Genomic DNA, 20,573 nt, shown 5'->3' on the forward strand with positions numbered 1-20,573 from the left:
TTACAAGGTTATATGATTTGCCTTTTTTTTCCTCCCCAGATAATTTTTATGGTGGGACGAGGATATCTATCTCCAGATCTCAGTAAGGTACGGAGTAACTGTCCAAAAGCCATGAAGAGATTAATGGCAGAGTGCCTAAAAAAGAAAAGAGATGAGAGACCACTCTTTCCCCAAGTAAGAAAAAGCTTTTTGTTACCTAGAAGGACAGACTAATATTCTGATGCAGATTTTTAAGCACTTTTTAGAGCACAGTTTGTATTTTACGGGTTTGGATTCCATGTGATTATGTGCAGACTCCAGATAAGTAAACACATAAAGGTGACTTTATAAAGGTTGAGCAGTGGTACACCTAAAAACTTAGGATCCCAATACAAAATATTCAGAAAGATTTTCCTTTGTCTAGCAGTTCTCAAGCCTTTTGGTCTCAGAACTGTTTTCTACACTTAAAAATTATTGAAGAACCCCAAAGACCTTCTGTTTGTGTAAGTAGTAATGCCCATTTTAGAAATTAATACTTCTTTTAATATTTATTTATAAATTTATTTAAACATAATAAAACCATTACATGTTAAATAATGTTTTATGAAAAATAATTATATTTTCCCAAACAAAAAATATTTAGAAAAAAGTGGCATTGTTTTAGACTTTTCGCAAATCTCTGCAAAAAGAAGATAGCTGGATTCTCTGCTTTGCATTCATTATGTTGCAATATCTTACATTATATAGCCTCTGAAAACTCCACTCACACTTGTAAAATAATGAAAGTACAAAAGGCAAATAATATCTTAGTGCTAGTATAAAAATAGTTTTTCTACAGACTACAGTTTGCGCACTGCTACTTTTATTCTTCTTGATGGTAAAATTAAACAGGTTGCAAGCATCCCTTTAATGTTAGGTTTTTTTGAGGGGCATTTTTACCTGGGACAAAAAGAGAAGGCAACTGTTGGTACTGTCTGCCGTTCTCTGATTCTTGGAAACTTTCCATTGTTTTTTATCTTTTCAAGTTGGAAGGCTAAAGCCCTCAATTTAATAATCTTTCATAAGCCTCATGAACTGGAACTAAGTACCTGAACAGTCTTGGAAAGTTTAGCTGTAGTAGATATTGTAATATAAATTCCGTGTTTTATAATGCCTAGAAAATCACGATAGCGCTGTATAAATCTGTCCCGATGAGTCAGTACAGTTTTCAGGTAGGAAGTGCTGACTCCCATAACTCAGCTACCATGTGGTCCTTTGTGAATGCTATCAGTCCTAGCTCAGTTTCTTAGAAGTCAGTGTTACAGGAATGTGTGAATCTTTTATCCCTATCTAAAGAATTAAAGATAGAATTTTTGCTTTTAACAAGTCTCTCAGGGGCTTGTCCCAGAACAGGGAGGGGAGGCTGAATGGCTGCATGGGTAGTTATACGTTTTACATATTGGAATTCTACGTTACTATTCCTTTGAGGAAGAGTTGGGTTTTTTTAAACCCGGAAGACCACCGGTTTAAGACCATCAAAGTAAACAACCGGTATTGTTGGCCATTGTGAGCAGGACTCTGCACCCTGTTCTCTTTTCACATCCCAGGTGCTAGGGTTTCCTATTTAACGTGGTTGATGTACATTAATAATGCAGATTATATCCTTAGGCTCACTTTTCAAATGGTATTAAAAGGGACAAAATGGGGCTTCCCTGGTGGCGCAGTGGTTGAGAGTCCGCCTGCCGATGCAGGGGACATGGGTTCGTGCCCCGGTCCGGGAAGATCCCACATGCCGCGGAGCGGCTAAGCCCGTGAGCCATGGCCGCTGAGCCTGCGGCCTGCGCGTCCGGAGCCTGTGCTCCGCAACGGGAGAGGCCACAGCAGTGAGAGGCCCGCGTGCCGCAAAAAAAAAAAAAAAAAAAAGGGACAAAATGGTCATATTTCTTAATATAAGTAATATTTTATTCTTTTCATGGTATCAGAAAATGAAATACATATATGAGTATTCCAGATTATTAAAAGCTGCCCCTTTTAAGTATTATTTTTAAATTTTCATTACAGGATGTCTCTTCACACCATACACAAACATAAATTCAGATGGCTAAAGGTTTATATGTAAAAAACAAAACTATAAAATAACAAAGCATTTTTATAACCTTAAGGTAGGAAAGGCTCTCCTAAGCAAGAGGCAGAATCCAGAAGTTATAAAGGAAAAGGTTAGCAGGTATGACTACATTAAACATTTTAAAATTTCTATATAGTAAAAATAATATTGAAAGAAAAACGCTGAGAAAAATAATTGTAGCATGTATAATAAAGAGTGTTTATGCCATACAGAGGACTCCTACAAATCCATAAGTAAAAGGTAATCAAAGGAAAATCAACAAAGAATATGCACTGGTGATTCACAGAAGAAGTACAAATGCGGAATGAACTTAAGCACAGGATGTTAGGAATAATAACATCAGTGATAATCAGTAAAATGCAAAGTCACAATTGTGAAATACATTTTGATTTTGTCTCTGAGATTGACAGTATCCAGCATTGGGTACAATGTTGGGAAGTAAGGAAGGAATGTTGGTAAGAATGTAAATTGGTTTGACCTTTTTTGAAAGGACTTGGTAGACTCCATAAACTTAAAATACATACACCTTTTGCTCTGGTAATTCCACTCCTGAAAATCTATGCTATATGCTACAGAATCTGCCCCCACAGGTATCCAGATAAAGACTGTTAACTGTAACTGGAAAAATTAAAGACATAAAGATCAAGGTATCTCTCTGTAGATGGCTTGGATGTCAGTGAGGGAAAAAGAAAGCAATGCAGAAAAATGTGTACTGTGATACCACTTTAAATGGTGGTGAGGGAGGGGATGGGCTCTGTTTTCATATGTGCATGTTTATGCATAGGAAAGGTCCAGAAGAAAGTATAGACTCTTTAACAGTGGTTACCCCTGGAAGGTAGCATTCATACTTTCCTGTATTATTTGAATTTTTATTTGTGTGTTATGCTTATAATTTTAAAAATTTTGTAACATTGCTTCTTTGCCTTCTTATACTAATCATTCTACAGATTACAGTTTAACTTCAAAAAAATTTTTGGTAGCTGAGAAAAATAATAGTAGTAGTATATGATGTGTATAATACTACTATATAGTATATAATCATAGTAGTAGTAATAATGGCTGCTAAAGTTTTATTGAGTACTTACTATATGCCAGGCATTGTGCCAAGCCTTTTATATGTATGTTTCATGCATTATCATACTGTATGCCTTCAAGAGTCATAACCTGTTTCTTTGTACCTTAAAAATGTGCTGTATTTTCTACATTTTGTGCATTGGTGTCTACTTGTAGAGTTTTCCTATCTTTTCTTTCACTTGTGGGTATTCATCTGTCACTTCTCAGTCCTGTGGCGCTGGCATTCTGGGTCATTGGGGCCCTGTTTTTAATTATGTGTGTGTAAGACATTTCCCATTACTAAATTTCTTTAAAGAATAAGTTGCTCTAATGGTTCTGTTTATGAAGTTATATAGTGCTTTCGTTATTTATGCTCCATCTTCTTCCCAAAAGGGACTTGTGGTCTGTGAGAAATAGGTATATAATTGATTTAAAAATTTTTTTTATTTACTGTTTCAAGGCTGGCAAATTATCTAAAATTATAAAATGTAAAGAAAAGCTAACTATGGGTTACTTTTCCCATTCGGTTTATAGAGAGTAAAGCTGTAATAGTTTGGTAATTTTCTCTTCTTTTTAAGGAAAAGTATCAGTTTCTTTAGTATTTTCCAGGCATTTGAGATAATAGTGAAAACAATGTATTATAAGATTTCATATGCTTTCTTGTAGAGTATGATGGGGCTCTTAAAGATTAACACTACCTAGATTTTCATCATTCTTTCTTTTTTTCTTTTTTTAGATTCTCGCCTCTATTGAGCTGCTGGCCCGCTCATTGCCAAAAATTCACCGCAGTGCATCCGAACCCTCTTTGAATCGGGCTGGCTTCCAAACAGAGGATTTTAGTCTGTATGCTTGTGCTTCTCCAAAAACACCCATCCAAGCAGGGGGATATGGTGCGTTTCCTGTCCATTTAACAAACTAAATGAGTGACAGAGTGTAGGACGGTAGGGACAAAGGAAAGTGAACATATGTTTGCTTACATATTTGTTAAATTGAATAGGATATTCTTTTTTTTTTAAGGTGAACAAAAGAACATGTATGTTTTTAAAGACTGGATATAATTGTTTTGCCAATCTAAAATTCATACTTAGCATTAGAGTTTCAACATCGAAGGGTTTTTGAAGTTCTCAGACATTGCTGAAAATTCACAGTACCTTTTCCAGAGGTTTTACTTCCCGTTCCAAGTTTCTTTTGTTTACTTGGTTATTCTAATTATTAAACTTCAGTTAAACTTTCCTCACTCATCTATTGCTGTTAGCTGTCCTGCATCCATTAGGGGCTCCAAGAACAACGCTGCACCTGTGTGTGTGATGGCAGGTGGGAAGCTGACAGTAGGTTAGGCTGTGTTAGTGAAGGTAACCTGAACAGGTCTAATTAGGAGTCACTAAAATTGAATAAGCTTATTTTTATTCTTAATATTTTTTCTTATAACTATTTCTTTTTGTTAATACAGTTTGGAAAATATAGTTGTCCTTTATTCCCTTAGAGCAGTATAAATTATGGGTGCAGGTAACCAGAGATATTGCTGAGTGGCATGTTTGACATGAGTAACATGGTTTAACTTTGGATTTTTAGTTAATATTTCTTTATATATTAAGGATGTCTTACACAATGCAGAGTCGAATTTCCTTACAAATGCATTGCCTCCTCTTCCTTCCAAAAAGTTCCACAGAATTCTGTGAGAACTTGTAGGTTTGTTTTGTTCTTCTTTTAGATAACTGTGGTTGCCAAACAACCAGGTAATGGATTTTTTTTTAATTATTATTATTTTAGGTTATACTCACCTCTCATGATGCATATTAGCAATGACTTATCCGTGTGTCTCTGTCCTCCTTATTATGAATGTATGAATTGGTTTTTTTTTATTCCACGGTGTGTGTGTGTTTGTGCGTGTGCGTGTGTGTGTGTGTGTGTGTGTGTGTGTGTGTGTGTGTGTGTGTGTGTGTGTGTATAGTACGTTTAGCGCTTTCTAATGCTTACACTTTCTTATGTAGAAAATAACTGTAATGTGGCAGTCAGTATATTCTTACTGTGAACCAGAATCTTACCGGGAATCAAAAGTGAAAGAAGCAGCATTGCTGTCATCAAAGAAATCACCGTCTCTACTTCAGAGTCAGCCTAGGGACCAAAGCCAGCCTCTTAAATACATCTTCATTTACTCAGTTTGGAGTTGTGATGATATTAAATATGACTGACAGTTCCAGGGTTATTCAGGGGCACACAGATGGCATTTGCATAAATGCCATCCTTCTTGGAAGCCAATAAAGAAGAAAATCGGGAGGACTTTAGTGATAATTTAGTCTTGTAAGTATCACAAATAAATTTTTGAAATATTTTCTTTATTTGAATAAGTTAGATTTCATCCAGGGAAACCACTCAGTGATAAGTTTGGCATACCTTGTGCCCCCCCATTTGGGTATCTTAAGATAAATAATGCCATTCATGTTTTTAGAAATCAATTCATGACTTTGAATGTAGAAAGAGTCGTGAAAAATAACGTTTATTGTATTTTAAAAAATGAGAATAAGAAAGTCATAAAAGAATGTGACTTATTCAGAAACATCAAAGTGTGTGATTTCTAAATCTTCCAGTGACGCTAAAGATGTGATTATTAGTAACTATTAGATTGGATTTTTTTTATTCACAAATTGAATAGCAAGCATGTAGCTAACAAAGTTTTTACAAATTGACTTGGTCTGTGGAATGCTCAAAGGTTTGGGCATTTTGAGGCACAAGAGTCAAAGGATCTTTTTATTGACAGAGCTCTTTCATAATTCCTCAGCATACTTTCTTCACTTTTATCTTCCTTTCTTTGTTCACTCTCTTTTTTTCCCCCAACACTACCCACACTAAATACTACCCAGCTCCCCACATCTGCATTTGACACTTTTCCTTCCTTTCTTTACCAGTCTCCTTTGCCAGAGGGCATTTGCTAAACTCTTAGAGCTGCTCAGAAAACTCATTATACCAGGGGTCCCCAATCCCTGGGCCGCACAGCAGGAGGTGAGTGGCAGGCAATGGAGCGAAGCTTCATCTGTATTTACAGCTGCTTCCCATCGCTCACATTACCACCTGAGCGCCACCTCCTGTCAGCATTATGGTGAATTGTATAATTATTTCATTATCCATTACAGTGTAGTAATAATAGAAATAGAGGGCACAATGAACGTAATGTGCTGGAATCATCCTGAAACCATCCCCTGACCCCGTCCGTGGAAAAACTGTCTTCCACGAAACCGGTCCCTGGTGCCAAAAAGGTTGGGGACCACTGCATAGTACCATCCCATTGACATTTGAACATGCCTTCAAAGGACTGCATAGTAATTCTCTTCTTTCCAAATTGGGCCCACTGGAAATGTTATTGGGAGAACATTAAAAATAGAGCAGGTGAAATATATAAATAACATGGATCTGGAGAAGTAGAAAGCATTAGAATGATACATGGTAGTTTCCCTTTCTGTTGCTGTTTGTCTGTTTGATACTGAGTTTTAGATGTATTCTCCAAATAAGAAAAACATTATTTTCCTAACCATATGTAGAGTTAATCTTTTTGACTAAGGAATTGAAACAGAAGGACATTCATTATCTTGCAGCTGACGGCTTCTTTCCTAAAACCTGAAGCCTCAGATATTTTCATTAAAGTTGATATCCTTCTTCAGAAGGCAGCCATTTTATAAAATTTGTTTTACATTTTAAAAGTTTTACCAGTCAGTGATGAGGAATGAGGTTTGTCTTCTTGGTTTTAAGTAGTTTAGGGATCACAGCATTTAACTCAAATACTTCAGGTTTGTTTGTTTTCAGATATTACAGGATTGTACCAACCACTTAAATACTAAACCAGTAGTTAAAGTCATTCTTTCTAAAATAGTGACTATTAACACACTTGCTTATTAAATGGCCTTTCTCTCAAGTAGATCACACTCAATTTAAGGAAATGATCTGCCTTTTTTTTTTTTAAGTGTTATGAAAAGAGTATTTCATGACTAAAACGTTTTGTCAGTTATAGTCTTATTTGAGAATTACTGAACATTTCTATGGTACTTTTTCTTTTACTAAATATTTCATCTCTCCTGTGATCATTTCTCTAAGAATTTTAAGAAGTCCAGTGTGTCTCTGGCAGAATGTTCCTCATCCTTTAGAAACTGCCTGAAAGGTCACCACAAAAAAAGAATGGGACTTATTCTAGTTTCAAATGACTGCCCCCCTACATCTAAGACAGGGATTTATTTACGTACAAAATTACGTGTTAGATTTTTCATAGCATATTTAATCTTTAAGGAATTTTTTATCAAATTATATGTGTAACAGCCACTGAAATACATTTAATTCTAGAATTAAGGGTGATTAGTAATATCTTAAAACTAGTTAATCAAGTCCTTAGCTTTCAAATTAACAAAGCATGATATTTGAGGTGTCTGAAATCTTGGGATCTTCCCAAGTGTTCTTTGCCCTGTTCCTTAATAAAGTCAAATGGAAAATAGAGCTTAGGTTATTCTCAGCCAAAAAGGAGGTTATTTAAAAAGTTTCATTTTGGCCTCTGATTGATTTTTTGGTTAATAATTAAATTATTTTAAAGTCAGAATATCTAGATGTTTCACTTCAAATAACTTCGCACAAGCAGAGTTGGCTCTTACCTCAAATAAAATAGGGTAGGAGTTGGGATAGTAGAGATTTCCTGATATGCAAGGAGGAATAAGCAAGAAAAAAAAATTTTTTTTTTCCAATAGCAGATCCATCTCCTGTTACCCTGTCTTTTCCTTAAATTTTCTGTCATTTCAGGGACATATGTAGAAGGAGTTTTATTTTACTGATCTCTAAACTATGAGTCCTTTTTGTCTTTTTTTTACCCCCCTGGACCTGAAGTCTGATTATGAAAAGAACCACATTCCATTAGAAGCAGTAGACTCTGGTTGCAAGATCTTTAGTGTTTGCTTTATTGGTACTTGATTTGGAGTTTGTTGGCAAGATTTTGTGCTTTGGGGGGGTTGTTTTGTGTGTTTGTATTTTTAAGGCTAATATTTAAGTTTGTAGAGAACACTGTTAAATGAAATGGAGTGTCTAATTGTAATAATGAGTAGGAAACATCTGAAGATTTTTTAAAGTTATTTTTAACATGGTATATAAGATTTGGGCTTAGAGTTTATCATTTTCTGATATTTTCTCACTTAATAGATGAATTCTAGCCATTTTTTATAAAGATTTCTGTTAAGCAAATCCTGTTTTCACATTGGATTCCTTTAAGGAGTTTTAGGTTCTGTTAGATACAGTGACTACTCATAAAAACTGTTGAAAATTGCTTTTAAGAAATGTATTAAAATACTTCTGAAAAAAATAGCAACCATAAAACCATAAGCAAAGGTAATAAGGATGTTTATGTATTTCTAGAGTCTCTGTTAACATAATAGCCTCCTATGATTATGCTCTAAATGTTTTACTCTCCAAGGTCTTAGTAATTTGACTTTTTTTTTCTTCCAATCAGTGCCAATTTCCCCAGTTCTTTTAGCTTTAAATATGAAGGGTAATAAATGTTTTACCCTTCCTTGATCTTTTGACTCAAAATACCTTGGTTAATTGTTGAAAGGAATCCTTAGATGGAAAGAGATAGTATCGCTGTCTGCAGTCCAATTAGTAGTTGTATTCAGAACAGGAAAGCAAATTATTAATTATTGAAAATCATTTAGGGGGTCTGTTAATTGTTAAGACCTTGGACTTTGGAGTCAGCACCTGGCTTTACATTCCAACTCTGCCATTTTCTGTCTGTGAGATCTCTGGCAAGTTACTCAAAATCCCAGCTTGCTCCTCTGTAAATTAAAGAGAAGTAATAGTACCTGCTTCATAGAGTTACTATGAGGATCAGATGCAGATGTGTATAGTGTTGAGTGAGGCATCTGGTATACTATAATAGACACTCGAGTAGTTGCTAATATTATCAGCATACCATCTGAGGGTTCAGTCAGCCAGTCGTTAGCAATCCATTGTCTGTTGGAACATGCCAGTGTTCTCTAGTACACCAGTTGAAATCGAATAGCAATCAGAAAACAGACAGATTATTCCTCGATTAAACAGTGTATTCATATAAGTGATTGCTTGGATCCTCATCAGAAGCTATGTTACAGAAAAATGATGTTAAGGCTCACTAATTCTGATAGCTGTCAGTTAGCAACCAACCCCCAGAAATTAACTGTGGTGTATTTAATAAGAGGAACCCTAGTTTGAAGTAGAAGCTGTGGACAAAATAGTAGGTGAAAAATAATGGCATTCCCAAATTCAGTAAGCTAAAAGAGTGTAGTACCTCAAAGGGTCTTTGTGGTTAAAAAAATTTTTATGCTGAGAATAATGTTCATTGACATGTGCCTATAAGTAATTTTTTGGAAGTTTAAAAGGTGAAATGAACTACAAATGGGAGAGGTCTGAACTTTCTTTCCTTCATTCAAATGTGTGATGTGGACAGATCATTTGACCTGTGAATTTTATCTTTTACAAAATGAGAGTAATTCCTGCTTCTTCCTTCCTAATAGTGGCATTATAATAATGAAAATGAGTTGATAATATAGGTGGAAAGTGTTCTACAAATCAGCCTTACTGTTTTACTGTCAGTTACTGAGAAGTTTTGTTCACTGGAACTGTTTCAGCTTGATTAGAATCATAGCATGTAAAACCCAACTGAGAAATTATCTACAGACTTAATGTCCTATATAAGTTGTCGTCTTTCATGGTTTCAGCCTTTTTTGCTTTTAAATTAGTGATGTCGTTGCTAGATTTGTAACATATAGCTAGTCACCTTTCAGTGAGGTTTCCGTGAGGCTTTTCTGTGTCTCTAGGTCATTTGAGATAACTTTTTTAAAATTAGCTCTTGTCCTCCCTCTACAGGAGAATTTGCAGCCTTCAAGTAGCCACACCATCATGACAGCATCTACTCTTATTTAAGTCTTGTGTTCGTACAATTTGTTAACATCAAAACACAGTTCTGTTCCTTAACTCTTTTTAAAGATAAAAATTTTCAATGCATAAGCTGGTGTGGAACAGAATGGAATTTCCCATCCAACAAAAGAGGGAAGAATGTTTTAGGAACTAGAATTCTCTGCTGCCAGTGTTTCTTCTTCAACACAAATACCACGTGCATACAAGTCTGCCCACTCCCAGGAAGAAAGAGGAGACCCTGAGTTCTGACCTTTTGATGGTCAGGCATGATGGAAAGAAACTGCTGCTACAGCTTGGGAGATTTGCTCTGGAAAGTCTGCCAGTCAACTTTGCCCTTCTAACCACCAGATCAATGTGTGGCTGATCATCTGATGGGGCAGTTGCAATCACCAAGCCTCGTTCTCTTTCCTGTTCTGGGATTTTGTTGTGAACTCTTTCCCCTAGCCACCACTGGTTAATTTCTGAGGGATGGAACAAAAATGCAGCATGCCCTTCCTGTATGGTGCATGTTCAGTCCTTGATAAATTTTTACCAAAATGAAGCTATTTTATTTAAATGGAGGGTGAGAGAGAGGAGGTAGGTTTTGGTGTAGAGGAAAAGGGAATGCTGCATCTTTTTCCTGACCTGCTGGGTCCCTGGCCTTTGTTTCCTCGCTCACTCAGGCTCTGCCTGGCGGGCAGACTGGAAGCTCTGGCGCACATTGCCTTCTTTTCCCATTGGGTCCAGCAATGAAGACGAGTGTTTGGGGATTTTTTTTCTCCACGATGTAGCAAGTTCTCAGGAAAATACAATTGAAATCTTCCTCCTAAGCTCTTCCAGTCACCAAGTACTTATGTGGCTACTTTGTCCAGGGCACAAAATGCCTGTATCTAATTAAAAGCCTACAAAACTGCTTGATAACAGTTTTGAATGTGAGACGTTTATATAATTTAAATGTAAGGTACAAGTTTTAATTTCTGAATTTCTTCTATTTTTATTAAAAACAAAATAATTTTCAGATTTAATTGAATTGGAATAAAATAATACTTCCCACTAGAATTATATATCCTGGAAAATTGTATTTTTGTTATATAAACAACTTTTAAAGAAAGATCATTATCCTTTTCTCTACCTAAATATATGGGGAGTCTTAGCATAATGACAAATATTTATAATTTTTAAATTAATGGTACTTGCTGGATCCACACTAACATCTTTACTAATATCTCATTGTTTCTTCCAACTAACTCCTGCACTACATCCTACATTTTCTTTCTAGTCTTTGATCTAGCATATGCAACCTCAAATAAAAATGGTGGTGTCTCCATTCATTCTCCTCCTTCCTTTTTTCCCAAGCCTGGTCTTCAAAAGGTTGGTTAACTTTGGCAGCCGAGTCCCCCAGGCAGAGAATAGAGCAATTTTAGGTGTATTGGGACTGAGGGAGGATGTGAAAAGCCTAACATCAGTTGTTTTTATAGAAAGAACTGCTGTGGTATTAAGAACCTTGTTCCTTCTCTTTATAAATGGGGAATATAACCTAGTCATAACTTCCCTTGACCTTTACTGAAGTGTGGTATAAATCACAGTAGTAGCAAAGAAAGTGACTCTGGATGTATTAATGGCAAATACCCGCCTTGTCATGAATCTGGACTCTGTTATCAAGATTTAGGAATGTAAATCAAACATACCTAGCCCAACCAAGCTATGTAGTGAAGGACCTGAAAGAAATTAGACAGGACCTATAAAATAAATCAGGGAATTAGAAATTATTTAAAGTTTGCAAATTGTAAATTGCCCCGCTATTTTTCAGCCTACTAAAGCTTACTGTCATTAGATGATTTCTTGCTACGTTACCTATATTCAGAGGAAGGCCTGTTGAAAATTCCATGGACTTGTAAAAGATTGTCCCAGTAAAATGGGAAATAATCCTCAAGTTATTAACGAGTTTGAAAAGCAGTGTGTTCTTTAGTCTTTCGTGAGCAGAGCAGTATCTTACAAAATTGAGAAATTGCAAGAATGAAAATGATTTGTGCTGATTTGAAGAGCATCTTGTGTGCATAATGCTGCCTCTCTTTTAAAAGCATTGTTTATTTTTCTTTTTAAATATGTCCCCATAGATGCTTTTGAACGTGCTTGTGTTACCTTTTCCTAGATTGGAGAGAGCTGGGCTTGAACAGTAGGCGTGTCCTGCCGGAGCTTCTAGTGCAGGACTCCCTCCCTGAGCACGGCAGGAGCCAGCGCAGGAGCTAGTTATGGAGGGGGCTTAGCATTGGAGTTTTCAAAACAAAATTCAAGGTGATAAACAGTGTTTTCTCCCCTTTCCTTTTAGAATAGATTGCTGTCTCATTTGAAAAATCTCATTTCTTAAATGAAGCTGTGCCCAGAAGCCAGGCTCAGGGTATTCTTGAGAGATTTGTATAGAGCCCTTAAAAAATAAAATTTTAGCATTTCCCTTTTCTTCCTTTTCTCCATTAAATACTTTTTCTCTAGTTTACAAATGGCATGGAAAAGGAATTTCCCCTGAGTTTTACATGCTTTTTTTGATGCTTAGACTACAGATAGACTTGAGCTCCTAAGAAGATACAAGGGAAGAACTCCTTGTTTGTTGTGCTGTGCACTTTATGAGTAGTTTGTATCGATATTATGTGGCTGCTTTACTGACAGGCTTGTAAGGCTGTACTTACCTGTCTTTCCTGTAAGGCGGCTGCTGTGCCTTCTGTAGTGTATTTTATTTTGGATAAGGAGAGGTGACACCTTCTGAAAAATTTCAGAGTAACCATAAAAGATTGTTTTAAAGTATGTAGTATTCCTGATGGACTTTTTCACCATTAAACTAGTCTAGGGTCTAAACTTTTACCACTGAAATAATATTGACCAAAAAGTAATTTATAAAAGGGATTTTGTGAATAGAAAATCCACTGTAATCATTTGTACTTAAGTGCACTCTTATAAGAAGATTCTGTCTCGCTGTCAAATTCTGCTTCCTTAACATCCAATCCCTGGTTGTGTTTGCAATCTGGTAGGACATGCTAAGGCAAGCTAGAAGATAAAATCCCATATACTTTAGTATACGTGTTATATTTATGTCAGTGTTGGAAAAGAAAGAGCAGTTACTTAGTAATAAAGATCCAAGACTTCAACACTGTCAACCTGAAACTTTGTAAATATTTCCTAGATTCTTGTTTGGTGCGGTCACAGCTCTTTATCACACAATGTTATCTTTTACTCATCAGGCAATTTTGGAACTGCTGCACACCCCTCCTCAGATCTCACCTGTCCCTCCCGTACATTCACCTCTCCAGCCTTGTGCACACCTCATTTAGCTTTACTTTGAAACACATTGCAGGGTTCAGGTGACCTCTTCTAAAACTACCTCCTCAGAATGAGGTAATGAATAGTTATTTATTTTAAAATATGAAAAGTCAGGAGCTCTAGAACATGAAGATGATTTAAGATTTTAACTTTTATGTGTACTTGTATTTGAGCCTTCTCATTTTGTCCTAAAGGGCATTATACATTTAAGCAGTAATACTGACAAATGTAGCTCAGAGTATCTGAATGTTGTTGAAAGTGGTGCCAGAATCTGTTTAGGGGTACGTTTCAGAATTTTTAACCTTATATCAGTTGCATGAAATTAAATAGTTAATGGTAACACTTCACTAACAGTGATATAATTTTAATTTTTGGTAGGCTTAGCAAGACAGTACATCTTCATAATGAGTTAGCCGCAGCTTCATCACATGCACAGATGCTCCTGTAGAGAGACTGCCCAGTTAAGAGGGTAGAATGATGACCCATTTTGCAAGTTTCTCTTCTTTGTCCAAATTGGCATTCTTTGTGCTAGAAAATCAGCACTTTGAGAATAGCAATTTCAACCATTAGACTAGTAAAAAGCAAAACAAACAAAAAAACCATAGCCAGACATGGAAAGTTTGCTGTGAGTATAAACAGCAAATAGCTTACAGGTCATACATTGAAATGGTGTAGGTAAGGCTCTAGAAAAACACCTTGACAATTTGCCAAATGATCTTACTGTGCCTTCATGATGCAATAAAAAAGCTAAAATTTTAGCAGAAATCAGTGATTTGTGAAGAGAGCAGCCACCCTGGTCTAACTCAGCTGTGTTAATATTTTTTAGCGTGCAGTTTAGACTGCAAAGATAAACGCACTAAAGAGTTTACAGCCAAAATCATGTTTAAGAAAATGAGAAAACACAGGTAAATTTTCAGTGAACAAAATTATTTTTTTAAAGCACATAATCCCTAGTATAGTCAGATATATTTATCACATAGAGCAAATAGGTCGAAATCATAATGCAGTGACATTTCTAGAGAAACTTTTTCTACTCCCATAGGTTCTTCAAAGCATGGAACTTTTATATAACAGGAATGTTTGACAGACATTTTAAGAAATTGCTATAGTTTAGGGTTGAAGTTACTATATGCTGGGCAGCAGTCATGTATTAACTAGTGAGAAGGATGAAATTAACATATAGGACAGAATTTGATTTTCTCAGTTCTCATAGTACTGCTGCCAACCTAGACACTGATTTTCCAGAGTTTGAAATATAAACTTGCCTCTCAGGATTTGTTTGCAAATTAAGTGGGACTGTCTTGCTAATGCTGTTCAAGGTGCTCTGGGGGCCAGGTGGACTCTCCAAGGGCTCCTCTACGAGGGGACATAAGGCTGGCGGGTGTGAACTGGACACACTCCATGGTGTGCTTCTCGTATCTTGATTCCTTGCCACCCCCAAGAAAGGCTTCAGCAAGTTCTCTAGACGTTTCACTAAGGAGTATTACTAATGCCCATAGGTTGTTGAGCACCCGAGGGCTGCAGTAGCATCTCTGCCTGATTGTATATTGGCCCCCCAGAGGAGAATGAAGTGGCCAGTGTACTCGTATTCCATGTTGCTAGCTCTGGTAAATTGAAAATACTGGTAAGATTTTTGTTTTATTAGTACACTAGAGAGTAAGCTTTGTTTTGTTGTTTGAAGATAATCAATTTTCACTTCTGTTTGGGAAAACATTTAAATTGAATTTCAGTCCTAAATTTTGCCAGTTGTGGCAATTAACAGTTTCTATCAGGTGTTTTTAATGTAGAAGAGGACAGAAATATAAGTCCTAAAATCTTAAATTAAGGTAACAGTGGTTTATTTTAGAACGCTTAGGGGTGGTTAGTCTCTACCTCAAAAAATTGATAGAGTGTATCATTTATTTCAGTATCCACAATTTCAGCTGTTGTTCTCGTAATACTTTTTTTTTAACCTTTTGACCCCCTTTACCCAACTGTTAACTTAGTCTTATTACTAAATCAGTTTCATTAAAATGTTTAATTTTATTTAGCAGTTTTGACTGATTACAGTGATATAACCAGTTGTGCATGAGGACACAGCCAGTGAGTGTATCTGGGTTTTTTTGTGATGCTTTTTTTTCTTAAGAATTCTGTAGGTTGAAGTACTCTTTGAAAACAAAGAACTATAATATGTTTATTCATGTTAGCATAAAAAAAAAAGATTTGTGCAAACCATCTGCTTCTCCTGGCAGGCTGAGCACATTGTCCAGCACCCGCGAGTGGCTGGTTCTCATCACAGAATCTATGTAGGGAATCGGGCATGAAATTCACTGAAGAGGTAGAGCAGAGGAAGTGTTTGTTCTGTTTACAGGAGTGGAGATAGGGCTTATGAGTAAGTTGCTTAGTAAGTTGGTTTTGTTTTGAGAATTATTATGTTACATTTGTGTGTTAAGCTTTTTTTAACCCATTTGTGTTTTGGTGGAGTATGTGTTACATAAGAGGAAACGTCAGACTAGCATAAGCAACAAAGCTCACAGTCTAGGCACAGGTGTAGACAAAATGGACCAAAATGGGAGGGGGGAGGGTATGGGAGTAAGTCTAGGGGTAGGGAAGAATTGATGTGAGGGTGGGAAATAAACTATAATTACCTGAAATAAAATGTAAGAGTGCAATAAGTGTGCTTTTTATTCTAAGCTGTGAACGGGTTTTTAAAAAAATCATTCCTTCCTAATACATTTGCCTGTGTTCTGTAGCTGATTAAAACCAGCTATGTAAACATATAATGCCTTTTTATTCATGTTAATTACCAACATAAATGGCTAACCTTTATGTCTTATTTATCTTCATGTTATGTTAGTTTACATCCAGGGGTGTGTATGTGTGTATGCTGTAAATTTTCCCTCCTTCGTTTGAAAACGCCTTTGTTGGGTCCTGTGTGTTTCCTTTGGCCATGCCGCAGGTTATAGTCTCGGCTTGGCCCTCATATCGCCTGATTTGAAGGACTCTATCACAGTGACAGAGCTCATTCATTTGTTGTGCGCTCTGACCCTTTCCTCACTCAGCAATTGCTGTTTCTTCTAAAATAGGAGTGTACAACTATGAGGAGATTGAAATTAACTGTTTAACATATGTCCCTTTGAATTCTATTTAGTAGTTATGATTGCTCTTTGGTTTGGACCAAGAAAAAGGAAATCCGCACCCCACCCCCACCCCCCACCTTTCACTTATTTCTCGGTTTGAGGACAATTCTTCTGTAAGAGAGGGGAAAGGGAAATCCTTCATGTTTTAACTGCAGTGAGTTAATGGCCCCTGGTTTACTCCAAACCTTATGGCGATTCACATTCACATTCCTCTCCTCTCTTGCTGCCAGAGGTTTGGGTTTAGTTCACTTCAGTTCCGCTCAAGCATTGAAAAGGTTCTCATGGAGTCTGGGGTGTGCCCAGTGAAAAGATGGGGACTTTTTAATTGTCCACAGACCTCTCTATACCTGCTTTGCGAAAATTACAAAGGAGTAACTATTTTTAAAGCTTATTTTTCAATTCATAAAAAAAGACATTTATTTTCAGTCAAACGGATGATGTTTCCCTCTTGTCCCTTAATCCTCAGTGTTTGCTTGAATTTTTTTTTTTTCAATTCTTCCCCATCCCCGCTTCTTGATACTTTGGGTTCTCTTTCCTGCTCAGGTCCTTTCACTTGTATTTTGGAGTTTTTCTCATGTAAATTTGTACAATGGAAAATATTGTTCAGTTTGGATAGAAAGCATGGAGAATTAAAAAAAAAAAGATAGCTGAAATTCAGATTGAAGAAATTTATTTCTATGTAAAGTTATTTAAAAACTCTGTACTATATAAAAGGCAAAAAAGTTCTATGTACTTGATGTGAATATGCGAATACTGCTATAATAAAGATTGACTGCATGGAGAAGTCTTTATCAAGATCATTTTTCTAGCACTGTCACATTCAATAATGGAAGTAGGGCTTTTGACGGTCAGTCCTATCAGGCAATGGAGGAACTAGGAAGTGTACATTGTTTCCAGTTACCGCTTGGTGGGCAGAGGCATTTATGAGAAATATTTTAAAAGTAAATTGTCAGGATGAATACCTAGTACATTGCACCGGCTACACTTTTGTAGCAGAGTTTTTTGTCTGGTGTTGGTGATTATTCTCAAGCATTTTATGATGCTGTGATCTGACTGTTCCCCTCCAGTGGCTCAAATGAAGTGTGTGCTGTAATAGAGTCGTTTAAGTAGTAGTCTGTAGAAGTTCCATTTTCTGAACTTTGGTATCTTTCAGACTTTTTTGACACAACTTCCAGTAATACATTTTCTACAGGAACACAGACAGTACACACAAATACATGTATTTGAAACTATGCACTCCTGTTTTACACTTTTTTTTTTTTTTTTTTTAATGCTGGCTACCTTCCCCCATGAGTTCATTTTATGCATTTGATTTCATAAAGCTTGAAAGACACCTAGAATATCATCAAGGCTATGTCATATTACCAGGCAGTTTCCAGAAGAGAGGTAAACAATTTTAAGACTTTACCTGGAAACCCTATGTCTGAGAAAAATATAAACAGAAAAGTCTTCAAGATGGTACATATTTGAGGAATCTGGTTTCTGGTCTTCATGCCTCTCCAGCAAATCATAAAATGCTGTTGAGACAAGTATTTTCTCTGAACTGCAGTTTTCTCATCTGAAAAATGTAATTCTGTAATACTTACAGAAACTCATGTTTAAATAACCTTCATACATGATTACAGTAGGGTAATGGTGGATTCATTTCTTAGTGCATTATTCTATGAGTTTTCCTTAAAATTTAGTCCAGAATTATGAATCCTTTAATTATTGTGATAAAATTCTATTATAAAGAACCCTACCATACTAGCTCTTCTGAAATTTTATCAGGGGCTGTAGTAATTGGGCCTACTGTCTGGGCTGTGTAGTTCTCCTAGATTCGTAAAATGTTAGAGCCAAAAGAGTTCTTAAAGATTACATGGTTTAGGGACTTCCCTAGCAGTCCAGTGGTTAGGACTTTGCACTTCCATTGCAGGGGGCCCAGGTTCAATCCCTGGTTGGGGAACTAAGATCCCGCAAGCTGCGAGGCACGGCCAAGAAAAAGTTTATATGGTTCGGCCTTAAAGATTTCATGGTCCCCTCGTCAGCTACTGAATATGAATCCCCAGGGATGACTTGCCCAGGCTCACGTGGCCAGGACTCAGTCGTGACTTTTGTTTCCAAGATCACTGCTATGCACTTTATATATGCTGTATGTGTAAAATTTTGTTGTGGCTGTGATGATGGTTATAGTGAAATTGAGTGACATTGAGTTTGTAGCTAGAAATGGATATTGTGCCGGGTGTGTTCCACTTGCTCCTTCTGTCTTCTCCAGGCAAGCAAGCCCACTGCTCATGCAGGTGATAAAAGGTAAAGGCCCAGTTGCTCAGGCAGGTCAGTACCAGCTCAGGCAGCTCCTGTTTCCTCCACTGTACACTGATGTCCTGCTGAAGCTCCTGATGAGATTGGTGGCAAAAGGTACCCGGGTCAGCCTCTTCTACAGAATAGTTCTAGAAGCAAGTGGAACCAAGATGACTTCTGTACCTTCCCACAACATGCACAACAGGTGTTCCTTACACAGTACCTCCCTGGTCTCATAACTTTATTAGGTAATCCGTTGTGGTGTTTACACTCAAGTTTCCATAGGAGACTTAGTAAACTTACAAATTTATGTGTTAAAATTTGACACTTAATATTCTGTTGCCATCAATAATTCTTTCACTGCCTACCTTTCCATTTATGAAGGTACATCTGTCCATCTACCAGGCTACACACTAAAACTGACTTAGAATGTACTTTTAGCTACTCAATAGGAAGGAAGAAAAGGTCATCCTAAATGTCTGTCTTGCTTTAGGCAGAGGAGAAGGGTGGTACTGCATCTGCTGAAATAATGTTTACAGTTTATCTCCATATGGAGGCTTTTCTATAAAAATCAAACCAGGATTCAAGGGTCACTATAAACTTAGCTTAGACCCAATGGTCTAGAAATAATAGTTGCTTCCATTCCTTCATGCCAGATGTAGTTCTGAGGGCTTTATGTGCTAACTCATTTAATCTATTTAATCCATTTTACAAATGAGGATACTGAGGCACAGTTCAAATAAGTAGTCTGCCCAGACTCACAGCAAGTAAATAAATGGTAGAACTATGAGTCAGACCAAGCAAGTTTGGCTCCAGAGCCTGAGTTCCTCAAGCACTGTGCCAGTTTTTCAAACTGCAGATTGAAACCCATTAGTGGATAGTAAAATCAGTCTCAACCATTTTTTAAAATGTAGAATAGAATATAAAAGAAAATGTAACATAAGTTTTCATAAAACTTTTGTATTATTTATGTACGTATGTATACGTACACACACACACTAGGTCACAATGTAAAATTATTTCTTAGAGTAGGTAGGTCATGATCAAAAAGCTTTACACCATCTACCTCACTCAGACCTACAGCCAGCCAATCAGGATTTGAACCTCAGTTCTCTTAACTTGTAGCTTGAGCAAGTTACCTATCTACAGCTCAACTTACTCATCTATAAAATGGAAAGAATATGAGGAGGGTGGAGGCCTATTCCTTGGGCCGGGACAATTTCTATATCAGTGCAAACTGATTTCACAGCCCAGGTATGGAAAAGAGGATCCAGCATGTGGAGGCCACACTGGCCAACTTTAGAAGACTGCTAGTTTTAAAGTTATCTTTTAATTCAAGTCAAGGAACTCTGATTGATTTCTAAGGAAAAAAGCTAATGGGATTATCCTACTTGAGTTCACTGTTACAGATTGTATTCCTTCCCGAAACAACTTTCATCGATCTGATCGGGGCGGGGGTGGCAGGGGGTGGCGGCAGTGGAGAACAACAAACAAATGAAACCTAAAAAGTACACAGAGATCTAATGTTCTTTTAAAGACCATAAATATTTATCAATCAGGTGAGACAGCACACTCCTACACAGGTGAGTAAACACAAAACCAAGGAGGCCTCAGACACCCTGTGCAACAGGCTCAGGACTGCTGGAGCTGGCAACGGGGAGCGTGAAACTGTTCCACTTAGCTTTTGTTGCCATTATGCCCACTCTAACACCCAGGGAGAACCAAAGAGGGGGTGTGAAAAACCTAAGAACTAGGAACTCGAATTGGACCACCCCCTGCCTAGAGCCTGTCAGAAGCTTTCTCACCGCATTTAACATAAAATCTAAACC

The 20,573-nt window shown here is 36.9% G+C and overlaps 1 protein-coding gene across 3 annotated transcripts in view; it reads left to right on the top strand.

Annotated features, from left to right (window-relative positions):
• Positions 1-17,259, top strand: part of BRAF (B-Raf proto-oncogene, serine/threonine kinase) — a 75,256-nt gene extending 57,997 nt beyond the window's left edge. For all 3 annotated transcript variants that reach the window (XM_024742491.1, XM_024742492.1, XM_024742490.1), the window contains 3 exons: positions 40-174; positions 3,873-4,026; positions 10,004-17,259. In XM_024742491.1, the coding sequence (XP_024598259.1) occupies positions 40-174; positions 3,873-4,026; positions 10,004-10,026 (312 nt within the window). In that variant the 3' untranslated portion in view covers positions 10,027-17,259. The remainder of the gene's footprint in view (positions 1-39; positions 175-3,872; positions 4,027-10,003) is intronic.
• Positions 17,260-20,573: the final 3,314 nt, after the last annotated feature.

Source organism: Neophocaena asiaeorientalis, unplaced genomic scaffold, assembly GCF_003031525.2.
Source record: "Neophocaena asiaeorientalis asiaeorientalis breed wild unplaced genomic scaffold, Neophocaena_asiaeorientalis_V1.1 scaffold598, whole genome shotgun sequence".
Taxonomy (NCBI): domain Eukaryota; kingdom Metazoa; phylum Chordata; class Mammalia; order Artiodactyla; family Phocoenidae; genus Neophocaena; species Neophocaena asiaeorientalis.